General features: G+C 30.8%; 2 protein-coding genes across 2 annotated transcripts; both read right to left on the reverse strand.

The window, feature by feature from the left end:
• On the reverse strand, positions 1-5,409 carry LOC101502314 (rhomboid-like protein 20). Its single transcript, XM_004493337.3, has 8 exons — positions 5,250-5,409; positions 4,977-5,077; positions 4,335-4,475; positions 4,143-4,209; positions 2,010-2,161; positions 1,821-1,922; positions 677-799; positions 1-489 (listed from the first exon to the last, which is right to left on the reverse strand). Exons 1-8 carry the CDS (start codon positions 5,272-5,274, stop codon positions 328-330), a joined length of 873 nt encoding a protein of 290 aa, XP_004493394.1. The 5' UTR covers positions 5,275-5,409; the 3' UTR covers positions 1-327.
• Positions 5,410-7,905: 2,496 nt separating this feature from the next.
• On the reverse strand, positions 7,906-10,979 carry LOC101502625 (F-box protein At2g26850-like). Its single transcript, XM_004493338.4, has 5 exons — positions 10,176-10,979; positions 9,964-10,043; positions 9,624-9,796; positions 9,159-9,233; positions 7,906-8,361 (listed from the first exon to the last, which is right to left on the reverse strand). The coding sequence occupies exons 1-5, from the start codon at positions 10,833-10,835 to the stop codon at positions 8,174-8,176; spliced, it is 1,176 nt and encodes a 391-aa protein (XP_004493395.1). The 5' UTR covers positions 10,836-10,979; the 3' UTR covers positions 7,906-8,173.
• Positions 10,980-14,407: the final 3,428 nt, after the last annotated feature.

Raw genomic sequence — 14,407 nt, forward strand, 5'->3', positions numbered from 1 at the left:
TGACATTGTTAATGTCTGTGCTTTAACAAACTGCATAGAACAATATCTGGTAAAAAAGGATACGCATGTTTTCCATATTGTTTCTAGTGATTTGTACAAGCTCCTAATTCTCATTGATCTATTAACAACAGTACTAAAATGGATATATCTAAAGATTAAAGTTAAGGTGGAAAAAATGATCCTCAATAGGAACTTGAGGATGATAAGATGAATGCCACAAGTTCACAAACATCCTCACATCATAATTAGTAAATTTCCAAGATTTTTCGAGAGCAGTGGCCTTTTCATCTATCAATTCAGAACAAATCCATCTTTGGTTTTATGGAATTAGTGGGACTGTGCCTCTAGTAGGATGTTTGTTGCAACATTGACGTCATTTCTCGCCTGCACTAGGGCTTGTCTTGCCGAATTCCTGTCAAATCCCATTGAAACAAGGGTCGTGATTGAGTCCTCGGATGGTTCTACTGCAGAATGCATTGGATAGTTTCTCTGCCAAAAAAAAATCCATATTAATATTACATAGAAGTTTATTATAATATTATGTACTACTCTGGTTGTAGAGGTGGAAATGGATTGAGCCGAGTCGAGTCATGCTTATCTCAGGCAAGTCATGTGAGTCAAGAGAGTTAGGCTAATCAAATCATAATAAGAGTTATAGGCATGAAGTAAAACTTGCCTCCATTTGGCGAGCTGGGTAGGAGGGTACACTTCCCACAACATTCCTTGTTGATGTTGGCCGCGGACTCCCCATAGATGGCAAGGAAATTCGTGAAAAGAATGATGAAATAAACTCCGGGAACTGTATGTAATGCAGGTTATTAATAAGCACACAAAAGTAACAACAAAAACTTCCATAATCACTTTATCTATAAGTTATACTGCATAATTGTTGAAACTTGAAAGTGATTACATGTATAAAGTATAGGAAAAAGTAGAGAGGAAAAACACCAGTCTAAGAACCAAGATAGATTTGTTAAGTTACAAAATGCATTGCAAAAATGAATTGTCAAGGGGGTCTTAGAGGCAATCAACTAATGAACTCATAAGCAAGAAATTTAGCATCTACAATGATATTTCAAAGATTTAAATTTTGCATTTACCTCCAAGAATCAATGTTCAAAATATGCATACTTCACATGGATATAAAGGTCTCAAATTCAATCAATCTGACTATCAAGTATGAGTAATTATTATTTTGATTTTAGCGTGTCAGCCTTTAAAATGTTTAATACGTGATCATATAGTTTGTATTTGGCATTCAAGATGTGTGTAAGATAGCTTAAAAAATCTAACCTACTGCACTAATGTGTTGAAATTGGTTGTGCGCCAAGAAGTGACATCTGGTTTTATGTATGAATGAATACATGTATAAAACTTCAAATAGTAAGTGACTAGAATCAATCCAACTAGTGAACTACAAGTAATTAATATGTTGATCTCGCCAAATTATTTAAAATTTAAAACCATAAGTGTGGCATCAAATAGTTGGCATGGATTTTTTAGTGAGAAATATTTCATGTTAATCTTAATTTTAAGAATATCAATGGGTGAACATAATACAAAATAATCTCGAATTAATAAGAAATTTCAGAAGCTTGATATGTATGACAGAAGTTTCCAACTCAACAGCGTAGTTTATCAAATATTAATCCTATAAAACTGATATTAATTGGCGTAAGATTGATTTTGATTTACACTTGTCAACAAATTCTGACAATATATTATATAAAACCACATTCCTTTGAGAAAGCTTGTGGTCATAAAAACATAGTTGCTAAAAACTAAGATAACAAAACCTCATACATTAGACATGAAATTACCTTTGCTTTGCGGATATATAAGACATTCAAACGGTATACGGAACCAGCAAGGATGCCGCACAACCCTGGTAAGATGGACCTTTTCCATGAAGACAATAGAAGCTACAATAAAATAAATTAGTTTTCATGAGTTGAATGGTTCTTGACATGCGTAAGCTATATAAGCACCAATAACTATATTCTACTAACCTGAAGACCAGCTAGATATATGAATGACTTATCTGAGAAGTGGAAACCAAATAAGCGGAACCGTGTTGAAACGGGAATGTCAAAGAAAAAGGGTACAAATGAAGCAAATATAAGGCCATAAGGTCCGGGAGTGACTAGGGTTGCTGTAGGATCTGCAAAGGGTGAACATGTAACTTTCACAAAACAATCATGAACGTCATTTAAAATTATAAATAGCCAGAACTTTAGTGTGTTTGCGAGTTGATTTTTGGAGGGGAAGACTTTGAAGGGTTAGGTCTATATTTTCATATATATTTGATATTTAAAAAAAAAATAAAAAAAAAAACATAATATTATGTGCTCATTTATCATGTTGTTCTTTCAAATTTTTTTTAAATCAAATATATATTAAAATATAGACTTAGCCACTTAGCCCTCTAAAGCCTTTCTCTCCAAAATTCAACTCGCAAACTGACCCTAAATATCAAGCTGCACAAAGCCACACATAAATGAATGCATCAGGAAATATTGAGCAATGAACTGCTTCATCAAATAAAAAAATCAGTATCCAAAGGGTACCCACAATAAACTATTCCATCAAATTCCTACATGATATGTATGGACCATTTAGCACTGTAAAGGAGAAGACAGGTTATTGATATACCATTGATTGTTGTTTGGATTTGAATGCAAAAACAGGTTCACACTTGAGGATTGAAAGTTTAGACCGGGGTGTTTAGATTTAAAGCCTTAGTTTATATATGAGAAGTACTAATAACACACTTTATAACACACACCTTCCTATTGGTTGAGATTCATATGGGACCCACCAAATTTATGTAGGCCCCACGTAATTTAGTGAGTCCCATGTAAAATTCAACAAATAGGAATGGGTGTGTTAGAGAGTGTGTTGCTAGTTTTTTTGTTTATATTATAATGCTTGGATCATCACTAAAAAGATAACCTTTCAGACCTTAAAAGGATGACTTCTCAAATGAAGTTGATTTGGTATTTATTTATAATTTTGTCAATTGTCTAATCACTTCTGACTTCAGAGCCAGATGAAAAATGGCACCTCTTACAATAATGGAGATGTGATGGTGATAGGACACCAAGGTCCAATAGATTTGATGATCCAATCATTGGGCCCAATTCACACACTTACAGCTTCTAGAAGGATGTAGAAGAGGAGGTAATAAAAGTTAGTTGGTGTCATCCCTGATTTCAAGAGACAATTCTGTTATAAGAGAGTTGGGAAGGGGGAAAATCATTCAGACAGTTGTTAGCAAACTGTTAGGAGAAGAAATTCTCTAGTTAGGAGCTTAGCTCTGGTTTAGGAGTTCTTAGAACTCTGGTTTATCTTTGTTTTTCCACTATTGTAAGAGCTTCAAGCTCTCATTCCAGATCAATAAACTGCTGTTGTGTACCTTAAAATTCTGGTTTATATCAGGTAGTCTAAAGATGTTAGTTTGCAGTATGCCTAGGAATTGTTTCTATCTCCAAACATTTCATCATGGGAACACTCCTTAATTTCATGTTGCCCCTCCTGGACCTTTTGACCCCTAACAACACCTTATTGTATACTAATGTGCCTTGTTTCATGGGCCCATCAACATCTGCTTTCACTCCTTCCACCTTCTATTTTCCCCTTCTCTTATAAACATGTGTAATGGGCCTATCAAACCTAGGGTAAAAGGTTTAGTTCTAGTCATCCTTTCTAGTGATTAGCCTATCATAGGGAAATATTATCTTGTGGCCTTCAATAAACAACCTGTGAAAGTAACTCTTCACCCTTTCACAGATATCTTGTTGTGTGACCAAGAATTTGCCCTCTTTTACAGTTTGAAGTTGTAACAGCATTAACATTTCATTTAAAGGGAGGTTCCTTAAAAACAAATAACCATATATCCTCCCATGTATGTTCCTCACTAAGTCGACATTTGAGAAGGCTCACCAAATGCCAAAAAAACAAACAAACAAAGGATCATAACATGATACAATTACAAAATTAGTCATGAAGAAAGTTCAGCACATGAACACAACAGAAATGACATCAACATCCAAATATATGGAGTAAAATGTATCACAATAAAATGCATATAAAGAGATTGATCGAATTTTAAGAGGTGAAAGGCATTACAAAGAACAATATACCTTTTAAAAGTGCTACAGAAAATACCTCAAACAGTAGCGAAGATAATATGGAGAACACAATAAACACCTGCATAAAGGGTGCATCAGATAATTCCATACCACATACAAGGTACATTGAAAGCAGAACTTGGTTCTGAAAATATATATAGCAATAGCAATTAAATCCTAAATAAAAACTAACAAATTACTTACTGAGTATTTATTGGAACCGATTTGTCTCTCAAATACCCTGAAATAATATAGTAGATATAGTCCAAACATCAACTCCGGCGTTGATGTGAAGGAAAATATGGACATAATCAACTTCCAAAAGCGAAGCTTTCCGAAAATATCCTGCCAACAACGAGAAGAACACAACCCAGTCAAGACTACATAGTAAATGCATAATATGTTCAGGATGGCGTGAAATATGTCATAGTTCCAGTGTTTCTATTGTTTATATATTTATATACTCTGGAAAGCAAATAAAAAACAAGAACCATAAAATAAAATCTTAGCATTTATACTCCCATCAGATTTGTTTATTGATAACACTATCCCTTACTCCAGGAGAAACAGTTAAATAAATCGGAATCTCAAATTAACACCAATTGAAATTTCACCTGAGATTAATCCAATAATAACATCATCACAAATTGACATATCATGCCATACAATTTTAAATAAATCCAAAATTTTTAACTAAACATTGAGGCAAAAATTAAAAAACTCAATTCATTCCAAACACACACGAATCACTGTCACACAAAATCAAGTGGCAAATACAACTGAAAAATAACACAATTAACTTAATTACATAAAACAATTAAAAAAGAAGAAAAATCAAATATGCACCTGATAAGACAACCCCAGAGTGTTGAAACGACCCTGGATCCCAAAGAATATTGTGAATAGCGCAGAGGCGATGATGAAAGCCCTTGTGACGGGAGCATTTGCTTTGAAACACAAACATAATAAACCATTTGAATTTGAATTTGAATGCAAATCGTAAAACAAAACACTGTGTCGCAAAAATTTACAAAAAAAAAGAGAGAGAGAGAGCTGAAAAACAAAATGGTTTGAGTGAAAATTGAAGAAACGAGATAAGGGAAAGGAGAATTAACGCACTGAAACCAGATGGGCCTCCGTTCATCTTCGCAGTGAAGCAGAAATCAACGACCTTTTCTTCTTCTTCTTCACAGTTTTTTGGGGTTTTTTTTTCTTTGAAATTTGCCTCTATTCGGTTCGGTTCTTTCTAATTTTTTGGTTTTTTTTTTCTTATTTATCAAAATTATTATATACTTTGATATAATTAATTAATTAATTAGTTAGGTTCCTAAAAAAACTATAATAGTTAGTTGACGTGTACATATAGGAATGGAAAATACGAATTGAAAACGGACATGTAAAAAGTGGTCGCTTCCGTTGAATCTTTTGACCTGGATTTCTAGGTCTATCTACTACATTATTAGGTAGATGTGAATAAAGTATTTTTGTGTGTATTTTGATTTTAAATTTTAAAATGATAGAGAATTTAAATTGTGTTCACTTAATATTCTTCATTTTTTAAAAAATTATTTCAATTAAATAATAAATTTAATTTATATATAATGTAAAAACTTAACATATTTTGATTGGATACGTATGTAAAAAAAACGAGGAAGGACATAGGAATTAATCTCTTAATTAACTATATAAATTATGTATAAACATTAAAAAAAAACATTTTTTTTAATCATCATAAAAGTATTAAGGCAAAATTATGACGACCCACCCAACTACCTAGAGACCCGGCGGGCTCAATGACCAATAGACAGCAGGCCTAATGACTAATGAACTTTGGGCTTTCATGCTTGCAAATAATACTAACAATAAATTAGTTGATTTTGCTTTTATCAAATTAATCTTTTTGAAGGGATTGCAGATGCATTTTTTTATGCGTTTTCTTAACTTTGAAGACCAAGCAAAAGTAAGCTGCAACGTTTGAATCAAATCACAACTACGTTAGAACTTTATGAAATTTTAGTTTAATATTGAGAGAGGAAACTTTTGTATGTAATGTCATAATTCATTTGAATCAAGTGCAAGCATTTGAGGGGTTTATTTAAGAAACGAGGAAAACCCATTTTTGTCTTTTATGACTGTTTGATGATATTTTTCTCTTCATGTTCCACCAATTGGTGAAGTCTGGGCCTTTCTCTGTGCATTACAATTGGTCAGGGATTTATCAATGGATCATGTTATTTTTAAAAGGTGAATGTAAATCCATCTCTAATGTGTTGTTTTCTCATTTTCAAATACACTATCAAAAAGTTATGATTTGATAATTTTATATTACTGGAAGTTAGAATTTAATAAAAATTCAAAAAATAGAGAATTAAATGAGTATTCAACTTTTTAAAAATGATTCTAAACAAGTGGTAGATAGTGCTCTTTTCTTTTTATAGATATATCAGAATTATACTCCCAACATGAATAGTTGTATAGTTATCATTCAATCTAAAGTTTTAAAATTAGGTTTATGTGATGATAAGTCAATATAGCAACTTGCTAGCAAGGATTGCCATATTTGACTAGTTCTAGTTATTTGGATTATGTTCCTTCTTGTTGCTCAAACTATTGTCAATGTAATCAATTAAATTTTTCGGTCAAAAAAATTCCAAGCAGTTAAGGAGATGCTATATTTAACAAATAGATTGCATTTAAGGTTGTAGAATAAGAGATAAATATGGTGCTAGATTACATTCAAAGTCCATATTACATGATTATGGTATATGGTTATCAATGATGTTTTAGAAGGAAAAATTTTTAAGCCGTCTCTAGTCAATCGGTTAAATATCAACCGTTCAATTATACAACATTTATTCTTTTGTATAAAAGATAATTGAATTATAATTAAAATTAATAAAATTAAATATTGGATTATATATTGACTAAATATATCAATTTTTATTAATTAAATTATAACTTAAATATCTCGTAAAAAGAACTCGAGAGACTATATGATAGTATTTTTTAAATTTAAATTATCTTATATTAAAATTTAACAAAATAGAATTAACCATTTACAAAAATAAATACTAAAAAATTATGTTAATTTCATTGTTAAAATCTATTTAAATATTTTTAAATTATGCAATACAATGTATATATATTATATTTTTTTCTTGAGCCTAACAAGACAAAACATCTTGGCCCCATTTTTTAGATCAAAAGGATGATGACTTCATAAACAAGCGTGAATTGATGGGTCAATTTGCATTGCAGCCCCAACCCATTTTCCCCTCACCGTTTAGCATTGTCTTGTATCCAAAAGTTAAACAACATTATTTTTCTCTCATAGAAATGTTGCATAAGAAACGAGCAAAAGCTAGTAGAAAAAACAAAAAAAATAACTACTTTCATGTTCCATAACAAGTGAGTCATTTTATTATTTTACACGTATTAAAAATAAAAATTTAAGTTGTTTTAAATTTTTAATTTAATTAATAAAATATTAATTATTAAGTTGAACGTCTTATTATATATTTGAATCCGATATTTCACATTTTTGTGTAAATATATGGTAATATTTACAGTATATTTTACAAAAAATATATATATAAATAAAAGAGATAAAACATTATTTTTATTAAATTATCTTATTAGTATATTATTAATATCATAAATATATAGTAAAAGATGTTATATTAGAAATCATATAAATAATATTAATCAAATATACAATTAAAAAAATAAATTAAAATTTGAACAATTTTAAAATAAACCATTTGTTTTGGAATAATTAAAAAATAAATAAATAAACCATCCATCGTAGAATAGAGAGAGGAACCTATATACACTATTGTTTATGTTGTGGCACACTAAAAGAAAAACTGAAAAAGTCATCCAATGTAATTTTTGCAAGTTTAGACCTATTGTTAGGAATGAGTGACATCATTCTTAATTTGACAAACTAATCCTTCGTACCTTCACTACTTTCACATTTTTGGAATGTTGAATGATTGATTTACAAAGTTCTAAAGCTATTATTAATTAACTAATGAATCATCCTATTCCACAATTTTGGTTGGCCAAAGTTTCTTCCACCTTGTAATTTCCTCCTTGCTATGCAACTTTCTGATTCCCCCATAAAATCCTTCTATTTCATTTCCTTGTTCTCTATGATGCTTTCTGTTTATTATGGTTTGTCTCCATCTAGAACCAGCTGTATACTGTGTGAACTCCAAAATCACCTTATCTGTCAGCAACAGCTTTTTTGTCAGTTAATTAATCTAAAACTTTGGTTAGAAATATTAGTTCAACCATATAGGTAACCCATGCTTTATGAGTGTACAACTTTGACTATATAAAAGACCGAATATTTTTTTTCAAAAATAAATGTTAATAATTAATATCGTTAATATCAATAGTATTTTATAGAACAAGAGGTTGATTTGCTTGCAAACTTTTGTCACTTCATTTTCTAACTCTTCTACGCAAGTCACTAAATCAACATTATATTTTTTATAAGACTTAATTAATATGTCTCTAAGACGTAATTCAAATAATTCAATTAGATACTTGAAAGAATTAAATGATGAGATCCAGTTTAAACCTTGACCATTAACGACAAACAAACGTTAATCTATAAAAAAATATTGAATCTATCAAACAAATATATAATAGTTTACTTTATTTTTTACAAATTCAATTTTACTTTATATGCTACATAATTAATCTTTCTACAATTTATTCTTCATATTTTTCAATTTATGAAAGTTGTACATAATTGGTAAATTATGATCAATCATGTAGATAAATATATAAATAATTTTAACAAAAGTTAAATATTATTAATAATCTAACAATTGTGATTAATTGACAGTAACATTATATATAAATTAAATTCATTCCACTGTATCCATAATTTGGACTTAAAAAAGGTATTAAGAACTTTGTTTAATTTACTACAAACAAATAATAAATTGAAAACTCAATTTTTTAAGAGGCAAAAAGCTGAAGAATTAAAAAATGTGTGCTAGTGGACACTCTTACCGTTATTGTGACATTGGCAATGGTTTCCTTCCCCTTGACAAGTTTCCAAATGACCAATGACACTATACCACCAACCTACAACAAAACATTTTAAAAATTAGTACATGAATAATCAAACATATCATGGCAAAACTCATATTCATATTTGTTCTTGACAAAAGTTTAAGAAAGATGATATACACTATAGAAATAGGTTAGTAAAAGATAACTATATAGAAATTAGCCCAAAAATGTGAGAAACATCATCAACATAATATTTTTGTGTAGCAAATCAATATTTTAAAAATCGAATCAGTTTGTTCAACCGGTGTTGAACAATAAATCAACATTGTTTATTATTTAGTTATTTGGACATTTTCACTACGGTTTGTCTTGGTTTAAACAAATTAAAGCCTCGTTTAATTCGGTATTCAAAACATTGCATTGAACATAATTTTTTACATTAACAACAAAAATGAGACGTACCATAAGGGAACTCCTTATTTCTTCTCCATTGGATTTCAACATGATCTCCAGCCTTTAACTCATCTAAACAGTCAGAAATATGAAGAACATGTGGAGAAGACTCAATAGGTGGCACTCTTAGCCTCTCCCATTTTATGTTTTCCTCAGTTGTCCATCTTCCATGAGGTGAATACCTATTAGAGAAATAAGAGATCCAATAAAAGATTAAACTACTAAAGTCTAAACATTTGGTGTTAGCTTCAAAATTAAACCAAAAAGGACAATAGGACAGGTAGAAAGACAAGTAGATTGGCACCTAAAACTCAACTATTAATTCAAGGATTCCACTTTTTTCACATACCTTGCTTGAAAAGTATCACTTCTATAGTCATAGCAAAGTTGAGCATCATAACATGAGAGCATGAATCCAGCATGACCATTCTAAAACAATTACATAAAAAAAATCACAAAAAACAGAATTACGAGGCAGAATATTTGTTAATAAGTTTTAATCAAAAATTAATTAAGAAAATTGTTACTACTAAAAAAATCATGTGCATGCAACCAATTTACCTCACGGTTATAAACTTGAGCAGGGAACCAAAAATTTCCATTCTCAAGAGAAAGATATAAAGCAGCAACTGAATCATCTGGACTTAACTTTATGTCTTTTTCTGATTTTGATTTAATCCAAAAGAAGGGTAGAAAACCATGAAGAAAAGCAAGTAACTTTTTGTGATGATTTGAAGTGTCGTCTATGTTGTTGTTTCTAGAAGCTACATGACATTTCCATTGTCTATAAGCAGCATCACCAAACACTTTACCCCATTTCCTCTTCATATGATTCTCCCACAAAAAATCACTTCTACACTTATTCTTAAGAGATTTGCACACTTTTGCAACATTGCATAATTCATTTGGTGAAAGGTGTTCAAGGATACACTCTAAGGGCAAATCAGGCAAATCCAAGAGAGAAACAACTTTCTCTTCAACTTCCTTTTCCTCATGCTCAATTTTAGATACAAAAGTCTTGTTTTGCATGCCAAGAGAAAAATGAAAAAAACTAAAAGGAATTATGCTAACTATTTTGATCCTAGAAGCTACTAGCAAATTTAACAACTTTCCACAAAACCCATTTGAAATTAGTTTTGTCCCATTTGATGAGAGTGGTTTATTGGTAAATGATTTTGAAAGGATAACAAAGGAGACAAAAGATATAAGGAAGTAAAGCATTATATGATTGGAACAAAAGGGTCTATTTGAGATTAGCAAAAGGTGAAGCAAAGATAAAATTCATATCAAGAAATGGTTCTTTTCTTTTATGGATTAGAGAGGAAAAATAAAACAAGATCCACCAATGAAAGATTAGATTAATGGTTTGGCTAAACCAATGGTTTTTGTAGACTACACAACCGACAAGCTGACATATATAGGTGGTTAGTTAAAAGCACTTTTTTTTTATATATATTGAACACAAAACAAACATCATCAAGGATGATTTTTAAGAATCTACATACAGTGATTTTCCACAAAGAGAAGAAATGTGTGTGTATGGTTAGTGGAAGGCAGCTGTTATGTGGTTGATGGACGGATTTTGAGAACGGACGATGCAAGGAATTATATATATATTTGGTTAAATTTATTATAATGATGGTGACATCTAAAACAGACATGACATGAATCATCAAAATTCAAAAATAAATAAAATCATTTATTTAATTGTGGATATTTTCATATTGTCTCTCGTTAGCATATTTTAAAAATTGGATTCAAGATAGGACCATTTTTAATTAGGTTTAATTAGTTAAATTATGATTGAACAAAATGATTAATAAATAAATAAAAATTAAAAAAATTATTTAAAAATGAACTCATTTTAGTTATAAGTGATTAAAATTCGTCTTACTAATTTTATAAACTGATTGAATCAGCTAGCATTTTTTAACGATAATTAAATTTTATATTAATTTGACTCTTTAAATTTTTTCTTTTAAGAATAGTTTTTTCACGTTGAATCAAGAATATTTTATTTTAGAGTTTCTCTATAGACATTCTTTTACTAATCAATTTGGTGAGCACGGGCCCAAACCCTTTTACCTAGAAGCCTATATTTAACATTTTGGTAACCTAATTTAATAGTAACGTGATTTTGTGAATAACAAACTTAGGATATGAAAGGAAACACATGGCACATAGTTACACAACAATAATTAACCAAATGCATATACTCTATTCAAAATAAAATATAAATATAAATAATAGTTAAAAAATTAATGTATTTGAATTAATTTTTTAATTAGACACACCAATATTTTAACTATCATTTTTATGTATGTTTTATTTTAAAAAGAGATATAGTACACTAATGAAATTGAAAAAGAAAAAATTTAAAAAACATTTTTAATTAAAAAAAAAATGTGTGACCAAAGGGTCCCATGGAAATGATTTATGTGTCTATAATGGGTAGTTTATGATAAGTAATTTTGCGTGTATCTTAATGGTATGGTTGTGCAAAGCAGAGAAGAAAGGGACAGTTATCTGAAAATGAATGATGTGTTTTGAAGGATTCATTAAAACAGGGTGGTGTGTGTGTCAATGTGATTTGTCACAACGGTACAATTAATTGGTTCATCTGCCTAACTTACCAAACTCTTGCAGCTTCCATTTAAAACATACAGACAACGAAGGAGTGCTACTATCGTGTGATTCACAACTCAACAACCGAACTTCTGTGTAGTTTAATTAACTGTTGGATAATGCTACTAAGATATTATTTAATATATTCTGAATGATTAAAATAGATATGATTCTCACTAAATAAATAAATATATATATGAAACTTGTATATTTTAATATGTAAATTTTAATCAATTAAATATATTATTAACATTTATTTTTATTGTTTGATTAAAAACAATCATGCTAACATATATTTTGAAGACTGTACAATTAGTAATTATCTTTTAAAAAATAATTTTGTAATTTTTTAAAAATAAAATATATAATTTTTAATATAAAATTTATATTTTTTATACACTAAAAATTTCATAAGTGTACATGTTAGCTTCCCATTAAAACTAGCACCCCCTTAAAAAAAAGAAATCTACGCGAAAAAACGGCTTTTACAGCGCTTTTTTTAAGCCATTTACAGCGCTTTTTCAAAAAAATAAGCGCTGTGGAAACGGGCGCTGTAAATGATACAACAGCGCTTCTATAAAAGCGCTATAAAACATGTAAATACAACGCGCGCTTGTTATGCACATTTTACAGCGCTTCTTCACAAAAAGCGCTGTAATATGCACCCCGTCATATGAGTTATGGGTGTGCATATTACAGCGCTTTCTCACAAAAGCGCTGTAATATGCCCACCCATAATTTCATATATGGGCGTACATATTACAGCGCTTTCTCGAAAAAGCGCTGTAATATGCACCCCGTCATATGAGTTATGGGTGTACATATTACAGCGCTTTCTCGAAAAAGCGCTGTAAAATGCCTACCCATAATTTCATATATGGGTGTGCATATTACAGCGCTTTCTCGAAAAAGCGCTGTAAAATGCCTACCCATAATTTCATATTATGGGTCTCATATTACAGCGCTTTCTCGAAAAAGCGCTGTAAAATGCCTACCCATAATTTCATATATGGGTGTGCATATTACAGCGCTTTCTCGAAAAAGCGCTGTAAAATGCCTACCCATAATTTCATATATGGGTGTGCATATTACAGCGCTTTCTCGAAAAAGCGCTGTAAAATGCCTACCCATAATTTCATATATGGGTGTGCATATTACAGCGCTTTCTCGAAAAAGCGCTGTAAAATGCCTACCCATAATTTCATATATGGGTGTGCATATTACAGCGCTTTCTCGAAAAAGCGCTGTAAAATGCCTACCCATAATTTCATATATGGGTGTGCATATTACAGCGCTTTCTCGAAAAAGCGCTGTAAAATGCCTACCCATAATTTCATATATGGGTGTGCATATTACAGCGCTTTCTCGAAAAAGCGCTGTAAAATGCCTACCCATAATTTCATATATGGGTGTGCATATTACAGCGCTTTCTCGAAAAAGCGCTGTAAAATGCCTACCCATAATTTCATATATGGGTGTGCATATTACAGCGCTTTCTCGAAAAAGCGCTGTAAAATGCCTACCCATAATTTCATATATGGGTGTGCATATTACAGCGCTTTCTCGAAAAAGCGCTGTAAAATGCCTACCCATAATTTCATATATGGGTGTGCATATTACAGCGCTTTCTCGAAAAAGCGCTGTAAAATGCCTACCCATAATTTCATATATGGGTGTGCATATTACAGCGCTTTCTCGAAAAAGCGCTGTAAAATGCCTACCCATAATTTCATATATGGGTGTGCATATTACAGCGCTTTCTCGAAAAAGCGCTGTAAAATGCCTACCCATAATTTCATATATGGGTGTGCATATTACAGCGCTTTCTCGAAAAAGCGCTGTAAAATGCCTACCCATAATTTCATATATGGGTGTGCATATTACAGCGCTTTCTCGAAAAAGCGCTGTAAAATGCCTACCCATAATTTCATATATGGGTGTGCATATTACAGCGCTTTCTCGAAAAAGCGCTGTAAAATGCCTACCCATAATTTCATATATGGGTGTGCATATTACAGCGCTTTCTCGAAAAAGCGCTGTAAAATGCCTACCCATAATTTCATATATGGGTGTGCATATTACAGCGCTTTCTCGAAAAAGCGCTGTAAAATGCCTACCCATAATTTCATATATGGGTGTGCATATTACAGCGCTTTCTCGAAAAAGCG

The sequence above is a fragment of the Cicer arietinum genome, chromosome 3 (genome assembly GCF_000331145.2).
Source record: "Cicer arietinum cultivar CDC Frontier isolate Library 1 chromosome 3, Cicar.CDCFrontier_v2.0, whole genome shotgun sequence".
NCBI lineage: Eukaryota > Viridiplantae > Streptophyta > Magnoliopsida > Fabales > Fabaceae > Cicer > Cicer arietinum.